Source organism: Sitophilus oryzae, unplaced genomic scaffold, assembly GCF_002938485.1.
Source record: "Sitophilus oryzae breed Bouriz unplaced genomic scaffold, Soryzae_2.0 scaffold_690_pilon_pilon, whole genome shotgun sequence".
Taxonomy (NCBI): Eukaryota; Metazoa; Arthropoda; class Insecta; order Coleoptera; family Curculionidae; genus Sitophilus; species Sitophilus oryzae.
In genome coordinates, this window is record NW_022147296.1 from 1,493,358 (window position 1) to 1,516,586 (window position 23,229).

Genomic DNA, 23,229 nt, shown 5'->3' on the forward strand with positions numbered 1-23,229 from the left:
AACATTATGTCACTTAAACACCAAAAAAAATTAGTTTTTTCCACTACAATAACAAATAATACCAAAAATCAACCGACAAAATATGAATACAGAATCTAACCCAATATCTAAGTATGTACAGCTGATGAAGTAAACAAAAGTCCGCCTGTAGGCTGATCTTTTATAGAAGGCATTGAATAAATTTGTAAACAATCTGAAAATGTTGAGTTATATGTTTCTGACATTTAAAGGAACGTTGCCAATGCTCAACCTAAATTTAGCATATTTTTTTTCGCTCATTCTGGGATGACAAAAGGTGGTCGCCAGAAGAACGGCTCCTTCCAATAACTGCTATTTTACCACTATTTATAATCACGAAGTTGCACGAAAAAGTTTTGATTGCATTGATTACAACTTCCATGCGGAGGGTGTTAATATTTTGTTGTTATATCAAAAAAAGATTAACCCCCTCCGCAAAGAAGTTGAAACCAATACAATTAAAACTCTGTGGTGCAACTTCGTGGTTATAAATTAGTCTTTATATAACTTCTTTGTGGAGGGGGTTATTTTAATATAATATAACAACAAAAGATTAACACCTTCCGCATGGAAGTTGTAACCAATGCAATCAAAACTTCCGCGTAACTTTGCGCCTATAGGTAGGTATATTTAACTATTATAGGTAATTTATTTAAAATCCCTAATCACCCGAAAAAATAGAAGATATGGCAACGTTGTAAATTTTCAAATACGCTCCATTAGTGGTGACGTCGGAAGGTCAGTGTTGCAAAATCTAAACAAAGCCATTACAAAGCCTGAATTAACCCACTATTAATTATTAACCCACTATAATATTAAAAGGATAATTGTATTTTTCCAAGTAAGTACATTTAATTTTAAACCGTACCAGTGCACTTTATAGTTAATAAATTTTATAATCTAAATACTATGGAAATTCGTGTTCTTTATTGTTTTAACATAACCTCATATTACTTATCCCTATATATATATATATATATATATATATATATATATATATATATATATATATATATATATATATATATATATATATATATATATATATATATATATATATATATATATATATATATATATATATATATATATATATATATATATATATATATATCCTTTTATGTAATTTTACCTATAGTAAACGTTTATATACTTTACTACTTTTATATACTACTTACTCAGAAAGATACAAATATCCTTTGAACACAGTAATATAATAAAAAATTAAGAAAAATTAGATTATCCCATTATATTCTTGCTTTGTTTGGATTTTGCAACACTTGACCTTCCGCTACATGACGTCACACTAATTGAGCGTATTTCTAGATTAAGGCTAAAATATATTTGTCTCTTTCATTACATAGGAGAGAGAAAGAAGGATATATGAAGTATCAAACTTCCATCTGGTCTCAATTTTCTTTTTTATTTTGTTAAGAAAAGCGTTTTTCGGTAAAATTTTGGACATTTTTCTATCCTCAATCAAGTGTGGCTTGTAGATAAACTATAATATAATGAAAATATAGTGAAATTATTACTTTATAGGGCCGAAATAAAGAAAAATTCAATGTTGAATTCAAGAAATCAAGAAAAAAAATTCAGATTCGTAATTTCGACCTCGAAATAGGGTGTATACCAATTTTGGTGAAAATCGGACGATTTCCAGTTTTCCCAATAAATACCATTGTGTGGTAGAAAATGTGGTAGTAAAAAATAAACAATTACCTACTTAACCTTACTTACCTTCGTTCACAATATTTGCACTCAAACGGTTTTTCTCCTGTGTGACTTCTCATATGCACCGTTAAATTAGCCTTTTTTCGGTAACACTTTCCGCATATTGTACAGGTATTACTCTTGGATTTAGCAGGAGCAGACAGAGGTGGTCTTACTTGAATACCTGTGTTCTTTTTCTGTTTAAATGCCACAACTTTAACTTTATGCTTTTTCTAAAAGGAAAATATAAATATTCAATTTATATTTAATCTAAATTAGTGATGTAACGAATATAGTAGTGCTTCAAATAAAAATAATGTACTATATGCAGAATTTAAAAACCCCAAAAAAAACTAAAACTTTTTTGAGACACCCTGTATACAACAAAACATTTTCAGGATATGCCCCTTTATAAAACTATGCACAACATCTATATCTTTGAATAAGAAGACTAAGGAAGGAGCATATCAAAAATCTTAGGTACACCGCGATGGCACAAATTACCTATAACAGATGCGAAAGAAAGCGACTGCATCGGAAACCGCTCGGCAAACCCCACACGCCTATTGAGTGGTGTAAATACACCAGTCGTTTAGTCCGGAAACCTATGCTGTGTCGTATTCGCTTGTTGGAATGACATAGTGCGTGGTTATATGTTTCTTTTTAAAAACGGGTGTAGGATTTTTGTTGAACTTTTGAACTGTTATTTCTAAGTTTTGTTAATTTGTATATCTTATTTAAAATGGGATACAAATGTGTTTATTTATAAGGAAAAAAAGATATTTATAGTATAAAAAATTAATTTATTTAACAAAATTTAATTAAAAAATGTGACAAAATAGTACCTTTCTATTGGTTCTATCGGACTTTTTTTCGACTATATAAATCTTTATTTGTAAACTTTAATACATCAAATATTTTCAATCTAATAAATCATTTAATGATGTAAATAAGAGGAAATTTCTCACATGGGTGGTCAAATTCTATAGTTTTCATTATATCAAACAGCCTCTGAGAAATGTTTTCAACTCAAAATGCCTTTAATTATGTTTGACTACATCAATTAAAAGGGCCTTCAAATACATCAATGCGATATTTGTCTAAAATTTGCAAAAGAATCCGAATCTCTGGATAACTCGAAATTATTTACCCATTTAAAAGCCTTTGATCATGAGAGTGGAAAAATTTGTTCATTTTATTTACTGGAAATGGAAAAATTATTTATATTAAATTTTGATGAGTTTTGCACTGAAGAAAACATTCAGAGGCTGTTTGATATAATGAAAACTATAGAATTTGACCACCCATGTGAGAAATTTCCTCTTATTTACATCATTAAATTATTTATTAGATTGAAAATATTTTATGCATTAAAGTTTACAAAAAATAAAGATTTATATAATCGAAAAAAGTCCGATAGAATCAATAGAAAAGTAACTATTTTGTCACATCTTTAATTAAATTTTGTTAAATAAATTAATTTTTTATACTATAAATATCTTTTTTTCCTAATCTCCTACGAAGTGATATAATATGACGAGCAATCTATTAAATTACTGTGAGATTATATGCCTCGATAACATATTGGTGCAGATTATTTTCACCCAAAGAAATAATAACCCAAACTATACATTAATGCGGATTGTCTATGAACTCTTTCTGAAGGTCACAGAAACCTGAACGCGTAATTCGGTGTTCTTTCGCATCTGTTGTAGTTAATTTGAGAAGTGTCTAGCCCTAGCAGTCAACTATTAAGCTTGACCAATCAGGTTGGTTAGCGTGGTTAGGTTTGTTCTCACAGCTGTAAGAAATATATTTCCAACAGATTATCATGCGCAATAGGGTAAAACGCGTTCGCACAGAAATTTTTGATTGGTTTCCAACCAACAGTACGCTGTTCGCACAGAAAGTTCTGATTGTTAGCTGACAGTCAGACCTGTTCGCGGATCTTTCGCAAGTAAAGTGTCCGGCGCATGCGTATTGCGACCCGACGTCATTAATTGGTAAAGTTAACATACAAAACGTGTGTTGTTTTTGTTTATTTATTTATTTATTTTGTGTTTTTTTTCTTCAAAAATTAAAGAAAAGAAATGAGCGATTTTGAATCTTCCGAAGAATCTGAGGCGTCTGAATTTTCGGATACAGACACAGACCTAGAAGAGCTGATGGAGGAACTGGTCAGGCCCAAGAATCAAAATTACAAAACATTAAAACATTAAAAAGAACAAAACCAAAAACATTAAAAAATGTCTTTGGTTAATTCCCTGTTCGTTTTCTTCTTTATTCGGTATTCATTATAGGGATGCCTCGATAACATATTGGTGCAGATTATTTTCACCCAAAGAAATAATAACCCAAACTATACATTAATGCGGATTGTCTATGAACTCTTTCTGAAGGTCACAGAAACCTGAACGCGTAATTCGGTGTTCTTTCGCATCTGTTGTAGTTAATTTGAGAAGTGTCTAGCCCTAGCAGTCAACTATTAAGCTTGACCAATCAGGTTGGTTAGCGTGGTTATGTGGAGTGTGTTAATTCATTTGTGTTTGTCAAAAACTCTAACGTGATTGGTCGGACTTAATAGTTGCCTGCTAGGGCTAGACACAAGTGTTATTTTGTGGCGATGGGCCTCAAATATGGCTGACTTAAATTCCGGTATGTCAGTGTCGTTCTAATTTTATTTAAAAAATGTAAAACTATGATGTAGGGTAGAAGTGGGGTAGACTCAATAATTTGTTGTTTTATTTTACGTTGTGAATAAATGTTGGTAGTTATTACAATTGTTATAAAAATATGTAATTCTAATAAAAATAGATAAGTTATAATAAGTATTTATTAACATAAACATTCGATACGCTACTGAAGCAGGTAAGTCAAATTAACATATCTAAATTCTTTGACATCTAATCTTTGACAAGTAATAAATAAAAGCTAAAATGCAAGAAAAATATATAATTTAGTTAATTTAAGTGAATTTCATAAATGATCGGTTTACTACACGTATGTATATTATATTTATAGTCACTTACTAGCGAAAAGTTGTTCCATTATTTCACTCAATTTTTGCCGAGATCTACCACACGCTACACAACCAACTATTTTAGAGTCTTTTTCGATAAATCGCGGTAGTGTCACTGTTAATTTAAGTTCTGCCACAATTTCCATCTAGATTTACTACCTTTATATCAGTAGTAGAACAAATAATAAATAACATAAAATAAGCTAATAAGCTCCGTAAAGACTGACACATCCACAAAATTTCAATACATGAGTAGCATTATGCTCCTTCCTTAGTCTTCTTATTCAAAGATCTGTATAAAACTTTGACAAGGATGAGTATATTGGACTTCCTCACACTAATAGGACACCCTGTATATGCAAATACAAATATTCTTTATATCACTAGTCTAAATAGGAATTACCTCTTTCTTTAAGTGATTTATTGTCGTTTCAACAGAACTGTCCGCACTAAGTGAGTCAACTAAGCTTGCATCAATATCAAATCTTTCTTTTTCACTATCTGACTCTCCAACAGAACTGTTTGTACAAATGTTATGGATTGCATTTATTTCCTCTATTTTAATTTTTTCATCTATAACTTCCATCTTACTCTTATTAACTTGGATATTATAATCTCCATTATTTAGTTCTGTGTTATGTTCGCTGTCTGAATCATCCTTCGTACTGAGAATAATTCCTTCAATATCATGAACTTCAATTTCAATGGTTTGTGTTTGATTATAATCATGAATAAAACGCTCTGAAAATAAATTAGAAACCAGACTTTTAAACAAGCAATGGTTTTGAATATGTTTAAAACACTTGTTTTTAAACAAAATGTTTATGTCATAGTAAGCCTTGTTTTAAAATTTTTATATCTCACCTGTTGCAGAGTCTGATAAATTGTTTTTTGATCTGTCACTAGACAGAATTTGTGGATTTTTAACACTGTCCTCATCATCTAGAAAATGTTTCAGATGAAGGAATTCTGAATTGGTTATATCTTCATCTGGTAAACTATCAATGGTTTGTATTAAAGATGAGTCGGTACAATCATATTTAGTACTAAATAAAACAGCTGAACTATCATCATTCCTGTTCCCTTCACTAATAATTTTTTCCAAAGTTGCATGAGTTGTTATACATGTATTTCGAAAATCATAGCTAATTCTCAACATATTGATGCACTCACTGCATATCACTGAATTTATCTCCATTTTAACCCATGGCTAAAAAAATAATCTATCTCTATTATAAAAGCTAATAAAATCAATAATCATTCAAACAATAACTTAAAACTTACAACTTCCGATACACATGAAATTAATTTATCACTAAATTTTACTGAATCACTATCTTCAATACTGATAGGTGTTAAAGAGCAACCAGAGCGTAAACATGCTCTGCAACAATTTGATACATTTCGAGTTTCCATTGAAGTTTTTATTAGAAAATCTTCAACTTCAAATAACTTATTGATAATGACACAAACTGTGCCCGAGCAGGTCCAAGCTATCACTTTGTAATACAAATCGAATTGTAACTGAAATCGGGTATATAATAAACATTTCAATAAAATAGCTCAATTTTATGATTATTATAAACAAATTGAAATGCAACACAAAATGAGAGAATGACAGAAATAACTAAGGTTAAAATTTAAGACCACAGAATATACTTAACTTTTAATGTACAGAACCTGTGCCTAGCCACCAGCCTAGATCATACATAGAATATGATCCATCACTTTCAAAGATCACATTAATAAAAGGAGCCAGATAATGAGATCACTCAGACAACTATACGTTTCGGCCATATAGTCCTGGCAGCTTAGGCCGTATAGCTTTTTAAAAAAAAAGAAGTCTCCTTTTTGCTGCTAGGGCCTCCAGCTAGAGCTAATCTGGACGTGGCATACTTTGTTTACGGGGAATTCGAACCGCGGTCCTCGGCGATATTATAGTCGGTGGCGTCCAAAGGTGGCGTCCAAGGTGGCGTCCATAGTGGCGTCGGTGGTTTGTCGACTTGGCAAGTGACTTACTTAAATCATGCTTAAATCGACTCTTACTCGGGAGATATCCGATCTCATCCAGCCTCAAACCCAGGTGGATGACACTTCTTATGGGAGAACTGGAAATGGTTGAAAACTTGACTACAAGCGATTTTCTAGGAATCTTCTTTACCGATAAATTATTGACAAGAGTGACAGATAAAACCTTGACATTCTTTCAGTATAACTGTTCAGCTCTTTTTTCTTTCTAAAGTGTGCGTTGAAAGGAGACAAAACAATTTTTGCAACCCATAAATTGTTATTCGAACACCACTTTTCTCCTTGTCGGGTCGTTGACGTTGACTTGTCGCCATTTTATTTCTTTTGTTTACACGCTGCAGTTTGCTTTGTAAATTGAATACATAAATTATTTAGGCAAATATAGGTTTTTGATAAAACTCCTTGGACTAACGTGTAGGTAAGTGTTGATAAATAAGTTTTTTTTCATCTTAACATGCTCATTGTCATTCTCCTGATTTAGGTGACAGAAAAGGATCATCAAATGAAATTGAATTTTATATTTTTTCATCCCAGGACCGATAATAAAATATATATTTTATGGATACCTTCCTAAATATCAACGAGATGAGCCATCGGAAGAAAGGGACCATAGTACAAAACAGAAAGGTGATCTTTTTTCTTTCCACTTAGGATATTGAAATTATTATATACTGTAGTCGTGTTTGGCATTATGCTCTTAGAAATATAGGTAAACAAAGAAGAACAGATATAAAGCATCCCAGAGGAAAAGAGAGGCAATACCTGTACTCTCTCTCTGATATTTGTGAAAGTTACGGCAAAGTATTGTTGTAAATGTCATCTTTTTAATCGACCTGAAAACTTCGAGCAAAAAGATGACACTTTCAACAAAACCCTGACAGATATCAGAGACGATACAGGTTTTTCCTCTCTTTTTCCCTGGAATACTTTTAATTTATTATTCTTTGTTTATCTAGATTTCTCAGAGCACTATGAACGAACTCAGCTTGTATGTTTGAAATAATCGTCCAGTTGGCTTCAAAATGATGATCGATGACATTTCCTATATAATTTTACTTTCAAAATTATGATATATATCGTCATTTCTAAGCCATCTATGACGCCATTTTTTTCAGTTTTGTTATAATTAATTTTGTCTCTTGATCTACTTGTAACATTATTTTTTAATTTTATTAATTTATTGTGGTGAAATTAATTTCTGTTGTATATTTGATATTGATATTAAACATATTTTTAAAAAATGGTGTATTTTTTGTGTTTTTATCTATGTCATAATTAAAAATAAATGAAGAATTAAAATTTTTTATTTTTTTAAACTTCCCGCCATGCGTGACAATCTAGTCCGTAGTTCCTACAAGCGATATTGGGGGCGCTAGTAGCAGTAGACTTGTCAACAGTGTCAAATTTAAACGTCAATTTCACTTTCCAATATTTAGCAAGGCGCTCGCACTTCTCCTTGTGTATGTGTTTTGTGCTCAAACCGGCGTAAATGATCAGTGTGTATCAATAGATTCTACACTCTTGCCATGGAACATCACGACAAAATTTCCAGTCGTCTACAAACCAGAGATACTTTATTTACTCCAAGAAGCTGGACGTAATACCATTATATAATTTTTTACACACCCATCCCTGGCTATGGAAGCACTCGGTACCTTTAAAGCCCCGTTCTCAGAACTGCGACTGTCGCCAGCGACACGTCAAGAGGACCAATGAGATTTGTACAAAATTCAAACAGCTGTCAATTTTAAATTTAGTACAGCTCCCATTGGTCGTTTGAAGTGTCAATCAGTGTCGCTGTCGACACGACAAAAGAACCAATCAGATTTGTACAAAATTCAAACAGCTGTCAATTTTAAATTTAGTACAGCTCCCATTGGTCGTTTGAAGTGTCAATCAGTGTCGCTGTCGACACGACGCAGTTCTGAGAACGGGGCTTTAAGCCCCGTTCTCAGAACTGCGACTGTCGCCAGCGACACGACAAAAGAACCAACCAGATTTGTACAAAATTCAAACATAATTTATTGAAATGTTTATTATATACCCGATTTCAGTTACAATTCAATTTGTAATACAAAGTGATAGCTTGGACCTGCTCGGGCACAGTTTGTGTCATTATCAATAAGTTATTTGAAGTTGAAGATTTTCTAATAAAAACTTCAATGGAAACTCGAAATGTATCAAATTGTTGCAGAGCATGTAAATTTAGTACAGCTCTCATTGGTTGTTTGAAATGTCAAACTGTGTAGCCAGCGACACGACGCAGTTCGAGAACGGGGCTTAGCTCCGTTCTTACGTCGTGTCACTGGCTGCACAGTTTGACATTTCAAACAACCAATGAGAGCTGTACTAAATTTAAAATTGACAGCTGTTTGAATTTTGTACAAATCTGATTGGTTCTTTTGATGTGTCGCTGGCGACAGTCGCTGTTTGTGAGAACGGTAAGAAGTCCCGTTTTCAGAACTGCGTCGTGTCGACAGCGACGCTGATTGACACTTCAAACGACCAATGGGAGCTGTACTAAATTTAAAATTGACAGCTGTTTGAATTTTGTACAAATCTGATTGGTTCTTTTGTCGTGTCGCTGGCGACAGTCGCAGTTCTGTGAACGGGGGCTTGAAGAGAGAACCGGGGCTTTGAACAGCGTTGTTACAAGGGCAAAAATTTTTGTACTATAAATGGTGTCAAAATTGTACTTTTTTAAGTGGGATTGTACATTTTTGGTGCAAAAATGTGGGGTCATGTGATCTCTCTATTTACCCCATTTTTACCAAGTTTTGGTACGTAGGGTGCATCCACACTATCCTAAAAACAGCGGAATGGCGTATTGCTTAACGATTTGAATCGATTTCCCTGCAATTCTATTGGCTGAAATTTTTGCCAGGTGAATTTGACAGATAAGATTTCTGACAGATAAATTTTTTCAGCCAATAGAATTGCTGGAAATCGATTCAAGGTCGTTACGCCGATACACCGCCGCCGATCCGTTTTTTAGGATAATGTGATGCACCCTCACAGAATTATACACCATATGCTGTCCTCCTTTCACGCAGTTGAGCAGCTTTGAACTGTTCAAGAACGCGATACTCTCCCTCCATTCAATTGAGTCATAAAGTTCAGAATTGGTTCCGCGCCATATGGAGGCACCAGGCTATCTCGCACAGCTCCGTTCAGAACCGTTCTGAGCAACCCAGGGCGTAAAGCTCTGGAACTTGAAATTCGCAAATGGAGGACAGCAATACAGATGCTACAAAGAGCTTTGAATAGCATTGGTTAAATGGGAACTCACAATAGATCTCTAAGGTCGCAGTGATTAGCCCCCTCCTACTCACCGCATGGATATCAAACTTACGTTTTATATACTTTATTACCTTTATATTTATAAATTTCAGCCGAAATATTAAATTGAACTTCCAAAACGAAACTAACCGGAATGAATTAAAATGGCGTCGAATATTTTCGAATTTGTTCTAGAACAAATCTGAAGTTGTCTCTGAAACTGAAATCTGTCAATTCTAAACTGTGAAGTTAGACAATAGTTAGACAAAAACAATGCTGTCCTTTTCTAGGCGGCCATACTTGTCGTGAGGAGAATGACAAGAATGACACTAATGACTGTTTCCAATTTTCCTATTTCACTGTCACCCCCCTGCTTCAAGTGTCAATCAGTGTCGCTGTCGACACGACGCAATTCTGAAAAGCCAATACTTGGCCAATACCTCTGGCCAATACAAATAATGTCATATGTCATTTACGTCAAAGTTCAGTTATTAAAAAATTCCAGAAAAGAGCCATAGGCATGGCTTCGATTTTAAGATCTTCCAAATTTGTCCGATATATAGCTGGCTTTGCGAGAAATGTAGTAGTTAACACACCGAGAGAATTTGACGGAAATTTTATTAACACAGCAACAGCACAATGTTATTGCGGAGCCGTTCCTAGGTAAAGTTTAACTGGTTAAAGATAACTCGCATATCACGATATTCTTACCGGTATAAATTATTACGCAATAAATATAAAAATATATTTAATTCGTTTCTAGAACGCTTGCTACACAAACCTCGTCCCAATACGATCAAAACTTAGAACGTAGACTAAGGACATTGGATCAAGATGTGAGAAAATCGGGCAGAGTATCTCGCAGAGATATCGAAGATGTTTTAGAGGAAATTCAAAACGCCCGTTCGGCCAGCAGTTCGCAGTCGCTTTTAGTGATTCGTTGTTGCGGTAGTTTAGTTCCCGAAGAGTTGCCAGAGGTTAGAACTAAACTTGTCGAAGAAATATGGAGCACCCTAAACAGATTAAACGTTCCTATGGATGTATCGCATTACAATGCATTGTTGAGAGTATATCTAGAAAACGAGCACCCGTTTTCACCTACAGAATTCTTGAGTGACATGGAGAGCAAGGGCATAGAACCAAATAGAGTAACATACCAAAGATTAATATCTAGATATTGTCAGGAAGGGGATATAGAGGGTGCGACGAAAATTTTAGAATACATGAGGGAAAAACAAATGCCTGTTAATGAAAATGTTTTTAATGCCCTTATTTTTGGTCATTCACAAGCAGGGTAATTTTAATATCAACAACACCAGGTGTATTAAGTAATCTTTGTTTAATACGTTTTGTTTTTTTAGTGACATGGATTCCGCACATGGTATTCTCACTGTTATGGCTCAGGCTGGCCTAGAACCAAGTGCTGACACTTACACTACTCTTTTATGTGGATATGGAAGGAATGGTAACATAAAAGCAATTAATGAGCTGCTAGCGGAATGTGAAGTAAGGGATATTTATTTATTAGACAAGGATTATTTAGATATTGTTTATTCATTGGCAACTAATGGTTATAGTCAGTATGTCCCTGACATATTGGCCAAAGTACAAAAAAATATTGGCTATAATCAGGATGCTTCAAATCTTATCTTAAGATTAATTAATAAAGGATGTGAAAGTACTGCATTTGAGGTAATGAAAACAATGTCACGAAGTGTACTGCCTAATGGTTCTTTAATGCCTATCGGAAACTTCTTTATCAGGCAGCTTGTTAAAGCTGAGAAACCAATAGAAACAATTTTGAGTTACTGTAAGCAACTGGAAGAAGAAAACATGTACGATAAAGGCCTCTTGTTAGCAACAGAAACTAGTTTGGAACTTGGCAAAGAAGAACTAAGTTACGCTCTTTTAGAACAGTTACACAAAAATGGGTTTGAAATTAGACAACATTATTTTTGGCCCCTAATTCTATTAAAAGCTAAAGACTCGAGTGGAAACGGTATATTACAAGTTTTAAAGAACATGCAGAGCTACGATCTTCTACCCAGTTCTGAAACTATGAGGGAGTATATACTTCCTAACCTGAACATGAAGAGTAGTGAAATTTTAGAGGTTCTACGAGATGCTAATATACCGCTTGGCACGTCTGTGAGCAGTGTAATAATTAATTTGCTTCAAAAACATGAAATTTCTGAAGCAGCCACAATTGCTGCAGGGGTAAGAGCGTATTATAACCCAGAATTATTAAAAAAACCTTTAACGAACGCCCTACAGACAAGTGGAGATGTGGATTCTTATGTTTCTTTGTTACGAACAATTTATGATAATTTGGAAAATATAACAAAACTAAATGAAACTTTTGAAGTTCCTGATAAAAGTAATGTCCTAGGCTCACTAGTCCTTGAGTTAGTGCACCACAGTAAGAACTTTAGTCAAACAATCCCGTTAGTATTAGAAAAATTAGTCGAGCAAGGTTTAAGCATATCAACAGAATATGCGGAAAAGATTGAAAGCAAATTGGGGGAAAAGATGACTGATTGTATATCAGATTTATTAGGCAAATTGACCTCTGGAGACTTAACACCTGTACCACTGAAAACTAACAAACCTATTTATACACCTTTTAACCAGATGTCCATTCCACAATTAGAGAGATTGATTCAGAATCTTACTAGTAAAAATCAAGAAACTATTGGGTTGAAAAAGCATCTGTTTACCTTATACTACAGGTAAGTTTTAGGCACTTCTAAAATTGAGCATTCCATTAAAAGGGTATAGCCAGATTAATATGGGAAATCTGCCCCTGAGGCTTTTTTAACTCGCACTCAGGGGATCAATTTGGTGTCGAATCAAAATAATTCACCTAAATTTTTAGCTCTTTAACTCAAACGGTTTTCGAGATTTTCAAAAAAACTGTTTTTTCAATTTTATTTTTATTTTTATAGTAAAATAAAAAAAATTAATTAATGATTTTTTTTCTAATTCTTAGAAGTCTGAGACATGAAAAAATGCGGCTGACCGAGCGCTGAGTATTTTACTCAGCGGCTGACTGTTTTTGCGTGTAAAAAGAGACCGTTTAGGGAAACCGCTTACTCAGCCGCTGACCGTCCCTGAACGCGCCCAATAATTATGATCCTGATTCTTAAAGGAAAAGCCGATTTTTTGGATTTTTTGCGAAGGAAAGAAAATTAAAATCTTCATTTTTTTAACCTTCGTAGAATATGTCCCTCGCTAAAAGTCGTCAGAAAATATGTAAAGGAGTATAACCTTTACACTCAGGAATTTTTTAGAAATTTTTGAAGTGGTGGAACAATCTGAAAAAAATTAAAAACTAATTTTTTTCTAAAATCTTCTGTTTTAACTAACTTATATTTTTTTTAGTTTAAAAAAGTTCATAGAAAATATATTTTTTCTACGCGCCCTTTTTCTACTTCAAATTCACAATGATTTGCTTATTACACATTTTCAATCATATTAGGTTTGTTCCAAACCCGCTGAGAACCGTTCAGGAAAGGTTCCGTTCATGCGCATAGGGCTAAAAGCATTCCAACCTTGATGGGGATCGTTCTCGAACGATTCTCTTTGCGTTCCAACCAATTTTCTGATCGTTATTAGAACGGTTTCGGAACCGTAATTTCGATACTTGCCAGTAAGTGAGAACTGTTTGTACTGGCATGCGCAGTTAGTAAATTTTATCAACTGATTGACATTTGGGCCGGGGCGTTTGCTTGTTTTGTTTTGTGGATTTGTTTGGAGTTTAATGGGTTTTAAGCTTGAATTTCATGCATCCGTTGTCCGACGATACGATGATACGATATTAATTTTATTGGTTAAATTTAAAGACTTCGGTTGGTTAGAAACGGTTAACCAATCGAAGCCTTTAAATACAACCAATGAAATTAATATCGTATCAACGTATCGTCGGACAACGGATGCGTAAAAATCAAACTTTAGTGTTTAGAATAAAAAAAAAACGAATAGTAAACCAAGTGAAACTTACCAAATTATGGTTTGTGTCCATTATTTATTAATGTAGGTAGTAATTTACCACTTTTTACAGTTTCCGCTGTTCTATACAATTAATAAGAATATCTGTGAAGAATATTATTAAGGTTTGTTTTGTTTACATCTTACATCAAACAAAAGGTGAAGTTATTTTAACCCGTGTTTTGATAAAACAGATTGGGCGCATTCAGTAAACACACCAGTTAGTCCACCGGTGGCAGAAAATTAAATTGAATGCCAATGGTAACTCACCGGTTGATTCACCGATCACTTGAGAGCCTACCGTATTTTGTTTCCGGTTTATTTACGTACCGGTAACTTGATCGTTCAATGAAAAGTTATCGGTAGGTCTTTACCGGTTAATACCGTTTACTGGATTTCCGATTTACTCGATTTACTCGATGTTTACTGGATGCGCCCATTAAAAACGGTTCCGAAACTGTTCCAACCGATTGTCAATCTAGAATCGTTCAAAAACAGTGCCGAGTTAACGTATGCGGATATGACTAGTTCCAATGATTTCAGAACGGTTCCAGAACCGTTCTAAAACTTGGGGTTGGAACAAACCTATTGCTACACGTAAAGACTGGGTTTTTGAAAAATTCGCGACAAGCTGACGTATAACGCATTATAACGCCATCTACTGGAATTTTCAGTAACCAGCAATCATATTCCTCTAAAGTTTCGCTTATTTAGGTACAATAAACTAGTCTTCATGCAAATTTCCACAAATAAGACCAAATGCATGACCATTACAAAGGAGCCTCTACGGTGCAAATTGGTAATAAAAAACAAAACTATTGATCAGATAATGTCATTCGAATACCTCGGATTCAAAATTACAAGCTCAGGATTCCTGGAAGAAGAAGTAAGGAAACAAGCCAATAAAGCTGCCGCAATATCAGGACATCTTAAATATCCCATATGGAAAAACAAACATTTGAGTACAGAATGTAAGTCAAGAATATACAAAACCTGCATACGACCAGTGATGACATATGGTGCGGAAACCAGAGCTGAAACATCAGTAACAAAGAGAATCCTACGAACTACTGAAATGAAGACTTTAAGAATGATAACTGGATACATGTTGAGGGACAGACAGAGAAATGTAGACATAAGAGAAAAGTGCCAAACAAACGACGTTGTCAGATGGATAAGGCAGAGAAGAAGAGAATGGAACCAGCATGTCAGTAGAATGGGCCCCGACAGAATGGCCATAATAATTCGCAACAACGTACCCCATGGCAGAAGACCTACTGGACGACCACCTAAACGTTGGCAAGACAGTTGGCAGTCAACCTCGCAAGAGTGGCTTAGACGAGGAGGAAACCGGAACTAAACAGGCGATACGCCTTCTAAAAGAAGAAGAAGAAACTAGTCTTCATTGTTGATGCCATTGTGTGTATTAAATTGCAACTAACGCAATAATAATTTCAGAAGATTTTAGTAAAAAATGAGTTTTTAATTTTTTCATATTGTTCCACCACTTTAAAAAATTCTAAAAAATTCCTGAGTGTAAGGAAGTATAAAAGACATTTTCTGACGATTTTTAGTGAATCATATATTTAATAATTTATACGAATGTTAAAAAATGAAGTCTTTCCTCCGCTAGAAATCGGCTTTTCGTTTAAGAATCATGATCATATTATTTTCTCATATCTTAGACTTCTAAGAATTAGAAAAAAAAATCTTCATTAATTAATTTTGAATTTTACTATGAAAATAAAAATAAAATTGAAAAACAGTTTTTTTTTGAAAATCTCGAAAACTCTTTCAGTTAAAAAGCTAAAAATTTAGGTGAATAATTTTGAATCGACACGAAATCGATCCCCTGAGTGCGGGTCAAAAAAGCCGCGATGGCAGATTTCCTATATTAATCTGGCTATATAGGCCAGTCATTTAAGACATCCCACATTGCAAACGGGACTGTATCTACGATTTTTTTATATATTGTTAGGACCCATGAGACTAAGTTATGCCCAATTTTGCAACCCTCAAAACCTTGTGCTACTCCCGTGATACTCAAAAAACCTCAAAATTTTGGTACATATTTCAGTTTTTTTGAAAAAACTGTGTTAAGAAAGCATTTTTCAAATTTAATTGTTCTATACTTTTATAAAGTCAACTAAATTTCCTACAATTTAAGCCCAACCCGGCCAATTCGTTGTTCAAATACAACCAATCAAAGATCGGCAATTTTTTTGAAAAACAAAAAATTTATGAGTACGGTCACATTCCAAAGCACGTATCGGCTAAACTAATGGCTCTAGGGAAAAGTCATGAGAAATAGAGTTGTAGAGAATTTATTCAGCTTTAATTTGATGTAAGAATGAGGCCGCTAGGCGTCGTATTTTGCTCAAAAACCAAAATATAGTAAAACATCGAAGTTTGGGGGGTATCATAAAAACATATTCTATTAAACGTATTTAAAAATAAACAAGACAAATATAATATGTATAAACTATAAAATATAACACAAAAGCCCTACTTTACTTGGTCCTCTTAGAAGGACTGGGCCCCATCCATTCCGGATCAGTCGGAGAGGGGGGAAGAGGAGGAGGAAGGACATTCTCTGACGATGGAGGTGGGTCCTCATATGTTAAATCGTTCAATTCCTCGTTCTCCTCATCCAAGATGATGGGAGCAACGTTGCTGCAGCTTCGCCCTTGGCAAAAGGAACAGAGGATGGAGCACTTCAGTCCTGCTTTAAGTGCAGGAAGGATCCTGCACTTGCACTGCTGTTGGCTGCATAGGAGCAGCCATTCTTGCAGTTGCTTGCAACCATCTTAAGCAGGTTTTGAGGGGCGGGCTCTGCACGCATAGTTAGTGGCATAAGACCCTGTTGACTGGTGGTCCATCCCTAGTCGAATGGATTTTTCTCGACCCCCACGCTGTGCAGCGTGCCTTGATCCCCTCCATAGAGGTTCAACAAAATGTTCTCGCCAGCATTTCCTACTTTTTCCTGCGTCGAGTTTGGATCAAAGAAAATGGTGGCGAGGTCTATCCAGTGGGGATTTTTTTTGTAGACATTCGCACCACTTCATTTTGCCTTGCCAGAAAAGAGCAGAAGTGGTGTCACACCCACTGATTGCATGCAGAAACAAGACCATCTCTCCTGGAAGCTGCATTTTTCCGCTTAAAAAGAATTTGCCTCATATTGAGCGCACTCAGATCCACCTCTACCCCTTTTCTGGATGTGGAGGTTTGTTTGTCCACAGCTCAAGCCATTTAGGAGGACCAGTAAATCAATATCCTCCCCCATGATAAAAACTTGTTCGTACGATGAGCTCTTGGAGAGTGCAGTTCTCACTATCTCAGCATCGGCGTATTCTGGTGATTGATGTACCTCGATACCCTGTCTCTCAAATTCGGTACACATCATGGTGATCAGTCGGCGTTTGTTTGCATAGGAGAGCACTTTTGCTTGAGGCACTTTGATGAGTGTCGCTTCATCAAACAAAATGTCACCACAGGAAAGAGAAGAAGATCGCCGCAGACGTTCAGCTGATTTAGTGTTTTTCATAGCCGCATCTTCTGGGTATCCATCAAAAATAACTGCAACATTTTTACCAAAATTCTTTAAAACGTAGCTGACGTATCCAGCCATAATATCTCTGACGAATAATTTCGATGCCAGACTACCAAAACGCCTTGTTTCCTGGGATAATGTTTTTAGCGAGCGGTGTAAATGCTGAATAGAAGGAAGATTTAGTACCCTTGCGCATTTCTTCTTCAGTGAACAAGGACAACGGATATGGTGCTAGCTCATAAGCAAAATGCTGCTTCAATTGCTCATCGGATTGTTTGGTGATGCAGACCCTCCGGAATACGGTGAGAGGATTAACATTAACTTTTTTAATCAACACTTTCACAGAGGTGGTGACTGATGCCAAGGTCTTCGCTTTTCGTTTTTGAGGAAAATTCGACACCTATCGACCCTATTCTTACATCAAATTAAACCTGGATAGATTCTCTACAACTTTATTCCTCATGACTTTTCTCTAGAGCCATTAGTTTAGGCGATACGTGCTTTGGGATGTGACCGTACTCATACATTTTTAGTTTTTCAAAAAAATAGCCGATATTTGATTGGCTGTATTTCGACAACGAATTAGCCTAGAGGATTCGGGTTGGGCTTAAATTGTAGGAAATTTAGTTGACTTTATAAAAGTATAGAACAATTAAATTTGAAATGCTTTCTTAATATAGTTTTTTCAAAAAAAACTGAAATAAGTACCAAAATTTTGAGGTTTTTTGAGTATCACGGGAGTAGCACAGGGTTTTGAGGGTTGCAAAATTGGGCATAACTTAGTCTCATGGGTCCTAACAATATATTAAAAAATGGTAGATACAGTCCCGTTTGCAATGTTTGCCATTTTAAATATCTTAGATGACTGGCCTAATACCCTTTATGATTATATCAAAAATAAAAATTGTGTTTTTTTTACATAGTTGAAAGATTTTTAACATGTTTTAAACAAAATTAAAAAAAAGTAATGGTGTTTTAATATGATTAAAACGCTAGTTTTTTTTATAAGGAAATTTCTGAGAACTCTAAATCGCATGCGCAGATAATAAAATTTTTCATATTCCTTCTGTGCACGCGTATTTTTAAAGTCGGTTAGAAATCGGTAATAAGAAAAATCCGAACTATACGAAATGTTTATATTATACCGGGTGCTTCTCGAAAGTGGCTCACCCCCTATAACTTTTTTATTTTTTCAGATAAAAAAAAACGAGATTTGGTATGTTAGTATATGCCATAAATTAGGATTGACTGATGAATTCAATTGTTTTTGGTCACTTCCTGTTTCACCGGAAATGATTACAACTTTTGATTTGTAAATGGCACCCTCGGTATTTTTTTTATTTTATTCGGTAGAAAATAACAGTCTGAATAGAATTACATATCTTGAATGATTGTTTTTTTTTTCGGTAATTGTTGGGTTCTTTGTGTTTGATTGCTTAAACTGTTTTATATTGCCTGAATATTTTAAAATATAAGTAATACTGTTATAATTATTACATTTTGCACATACAGCTATTTAGTTAGCTTGGTGCTACTTCAGCTAGTAGTGTTATAAATTATTGTAAAAAAGTATTTTCAAACAAAGAGACTATAGTCTGTCCAACGAGAAGATCCTTGACAGTGATAGATGTGTCTGTCATTTTAATTTCAAAGTACCGTAAAATGGGGTGAATAGAAACATAGGGGTGAATAGAAACAAAATTTCTGAAAAAAATCAAATCACGATTAAAAATATTCAAAGTAAAGAAGAATGCATATCTAATTTTTCTATCATTGGTAATACACAATAAAATGTAAAACTATATTTTTATCTATGGCAGCACTGTTTCTGTCAATCAGCTGATCAATAAATGTGAGATCTATTTATCACAAAAACATTTTGTATGGCTTGAAAACTTTATAAATAAAATATTTATTTTCAAAAGTAATACTTAACCTCATTAAAGAAATTCGTAAAGTGTTTATTATATCCATTTTGTTAATTATTGCTAAACCTACTTAAATATGTAATTAATTATCTGTTACTCCAATAATCATAATTGTTGGAAATAGAATAGATAAAAACCTTAACGTCAATGTGTGTTTCTATTCTCCCGAATAGCATTATTTAATATTTATATGCATATTTTTCAAAAATCAAATTATATGTATACGCAAAGAACAAACAAAGACCTATGTTTTAAAATATTCGGGAACATAATACCACATTTTTATCAACCGGTATATCACTAATAGCACAGAATATCTAGCTACGCAACAGAAGCCTCGTTACATGTAAAAAATCGTAGGTCTCAAAAGGAGACAGGCTTTTAAAGCCTGTCTCCAAATCAGATATTTTGATGCGGTAGTTTCACTACTATGCGTCCTTATATAAAATAAAGTTTCTTGTGTTGCAACACACTGTAATTTATTTATAAACTTCCTGACGAAACCTACGTTCAATTTTGCTACATCAATATTTAAACATATAAAAATAGATTAGAGCTCTTTTTTCAAACGTTCAAAAGTATTTAACTTGCCATGTTAGTTGGAGTTAAATCTTACGAGCTGAATTAAAATCACTTCCTGACGTTTGATTCTAACTGAATCTAAATTTTGATTGTAATTCGGCGACAATATAATAAAAATTGTTCTACTAAACTGACACCACTTCCTGACGTTCGAGTTATTGTTCATACCGGTACGATAATACAAAAAAACAAGCGTTAGCGATGGCTAAAAAAATAAAAAGAACGTATTTTTTTACTGTGTAAATTTATATGGAAAATGTCATCGATCGTCTTTTCCCAGCCAACTGGACGCCGTTTTTTCGGTATCGTACGGTATTTGATATATACTTGCGTATTTTTCATGACATTGCAATATTATGGTACCATGAAGCATATCAAGTGATACCGTAATATAGTACCATATTACGATACATGGCGTTCGATTGGGCTTAAACTTGGTATATTTATGTTACGTATCTTCAGTGACATTGTAATATTATGGTACCATGAAGCAATAAAACAAACGGTGGTACCTTAACAAACTACCATATTACGATACCACCTACCTGACGTTATACCTTAAAGGCTGATATTTGACTATACTTGCGTATTTTTGATAACATTACAATATTATGGTACCATGAAGTACTAATATCCAGGGGTACCATAATGTGTGATGTCGATATTACGATACCATTTCCTGTTTTTAGATTGTGCTCATATTTGATTATACTTGCATATTTTCGATGACATTGCAATATTATGGTACCGAGAAGCATACAAGGGGTATCCATAATGTAACTTCATTGGTGATACCATTTCCTGGCGTTCGATTGGGCTCAAATTTGATATACTTGTGTTTCTTTATAAAGATTTGTTTAATTAATAATTTTAATTTATTTTACGAATTTTAATTAATTAATACGATGTCGTGACAGCAACTTTTATGCCGAACTAATATATTATTAGTTGATTGTACCTGTGTCACTTTTTAAAATCTACCTAGGGCTATATAAATAACATGGCAAACAGAAAAATTTGTTATTATAGTATTTTTTAGTCAATTAACATTTTTGTACTCATTTTAATAAATTATTTCATTATTATCTAAACGGCGAGTTCATTACGCAACGGCGTTAATAAATATCACTATCAATCGTTCCGTCATATTATTAATTTTAAAGGTAAGGAAAGTTATTTTCTTAGTTAACATAATAAAGTAGTGTATATTAAAATGTATTTTGAGAGCATATGTTTTCTAATTTATTTTTTATTTTATTAATAGAACATTCTAATTTCAAAAGAAACGAATAACTACTATGAATCTTATCTGACAAGAAACGAAGAAAATACAAAATTATTATACACCAGAAAAGAATGGGATGCCAATTACAGTCTGTTATGAATCAATAGCAACTAGGCTATTTTGCCGAGCTTCAAGGCCGTCGACGTGCCGTCGATCTACATCGACAAAACCGAAAGTTGAACATTTCCAGTTATATTCTGATTATGATATTGTCGCGCCATCTAGTATTTTATTTGTGCAATTTTAGATCTTTCATTTCGAGTATTTTTCTGTTGCGTAGCTAGATATTCTGTGCTAATAGCCTACGAAACTGTTTCTATTCACCCCATTTTACGGTAGTTTGTTTTATTTTACAAAGAAATAAGTTGGTACAACTGGAACGCATAGGAAATATTTAAAATTTGATTGACAAGATGACAAGTGATTACTTCCATAGATAAATGCAACAAGTTTAGATTGGAAAGCCCATAAAAATTTTAGGTCGCGAAATTATTTTGGGCGCGACCGTTATACGCGATCTGGCGCTGCTATAGCGGTCGCCAGAGAATAGGTACATTAAAGAAATCAACTTCATGGTTTTATTAATGGAAACAGACGCCATCTGTGTCGCCTCTTTTTTTATTTTTACTAGTTAAATTGAGGGTAAATCTCATTCAAGATTAAAAGAGGGAAGCTTTAGTTTAAAATTTATAAGTATTACTGATTAGGAAAACTTTATTTAAGTTAATTAAACATATTTTTTTATTACTTTTATATAAATTAAAATAATTAAACAATTTTATGTAGTATAAAAATTAACTTTATACAGCAAATCATACTGACAAGTATTAAAGTTTACGTATTATTTTCAGAGAAAATTCATAGTAAATAAATTACACATTATTATACTAAACAATATCATTTATTTGTTAAGAGCAACGATTTATATTACAATAATATTGAAATATATATCTTTTTTTAACAATGAAAAAAGAATATCACGGAACCTGAAAAAGAAAGATGATCAATTAATGACTTAAATTAGTTCAAAATACATTTTCTTGTAGTTCACCCAATAGAATCGTTCTCGCAGCTTCCTCCCAAGTTGGTAGTTGCTATTCATTCAGAATAGTGGATTTTAAATATATTTGTGAAGTCGGATGGTTTAACTATCGTAACAATAACTACTTTTAATAATTCTTTTTCTCTATTCTGATAATACTATAATTTGCATCCCACGTATTGTAATATTTAACATGCATAAGTTTCCTATTGATACAACTACCTGTATCACGATAACACACTAATATCACAAAAAATATATGCTAATTTAAATTCCTTTAATGATCTAATGAAACACTATCTAGCGTCAATCTCTTGCCTTTCCAAAGGCAAGTTGGTAGTTTCCATACCAATTAAATATAAGTGGATTTTAAACATAAACCAAGCTCGGACGGTTTAACAACCAAAAATGCATCAAAAAATAAATTTTATCAGATCATACCCTTGGATATATTCAACATTTTAATATCATAAACACATCCCAGAAGAAAAGTTTACTAACTCAAAATAGAGAATATAGAGAACATTGTCAGGAGAAGTAAAGAAAATTTAAGTTAAGGCAATATGCTCCTTTTTGCATATTAATGGCCAAATAATATAATGTTGATTTAATAAAATTTTACTGGCATCCTTCTGAGGTATAAATCAGATTAAAAGGACATAGTTTTTGTAATAATTGTTTGTTTTGTAAACATTTTTTGAAGACAATACAGTTTTGAACGGGCTTTAGAATAAATTACCTGGAATTTGTTAATTCATTACAACATTGAATAAAAGATGCAAAGTGTTTATACACATA

The 23,229-nt window shown here is 33.6% G+C and overlaps 2 protein-coding genes across 6 annotated transcripts in view; one reads left to right on the top strand and one right to left on the bottom strand.

Moving 5' to 3' along the window:
* LOC115888227 (gastrula zinc finger protein XlCGF57.1-like) overlaps positions 1 to 6,393 on the bottom strand; it is a 53,505-nt gene extending 47,112 nt beyond the window's left edge. For 3 of the 5 annotated variants that reach the window (XR_004051223.1, XM_030907884.1, XM_030907881.1), the window contains exons 1-4: positions 6,035 to 6,392; positions 5,615 to 5,960; positions 5,154 to 5,491; positions 1,759 to 1,964 (exon numbers count right to left, since the gene is read on the bottom strand). Coding sequence is in view for 4 of the 5 variants with exons in the window: in XM_030907884.1 (XP_030763744.1) it covers positions 1,759 to 1,964; positions 5,154 to 5,491; positions 5,615 to 5,960; positions 6,035 to 6,166 (1,022 nt within the window). In the remaining variant the exon portion in view is untranslated. Of the gene's footprint in view, positions 1 to 1,758; positions 1,965 to 5,153; positions 5,492 to 5,614; positions 5,974 to 6,034 lie in introns of all 5 variants that reach the window. The other 2 variants (XM_030907882.1, XM_030907885.1) reach the window with 2 other exon arrangements.
* A 4,096-nt stretch (positions 6,394 to 10,489) lies between these two features.
* The window catches only part of LOC115888189 (leucine-rich PPR motif-containing protein, mitochondrial), a 29,781-nt gene continuing 17,041 nt past the window's right edge, over positions 10,490 to 23,229 (top strand). The window contains exons 1-3 of the mRNA XM_030907816.1: positions 10,490 to 10,720; positions 10,821 to 11,351; positions 11,419 to 12,786. Of these exons, the coding sequence (XP_030763676.1) occupies positions 10,578 to 10,720; positions 10,821 to 11,351; positions 11,419 to 12,786 (2,042 nt within the window). The 5' untranslated portion in view covers positions 10,490 to 10,577. The remainder of the gene's footprint in view (positions 10,721 to 10,820; positions 11,352 to 11,418; positions 12,787 to 23,229) is intronic.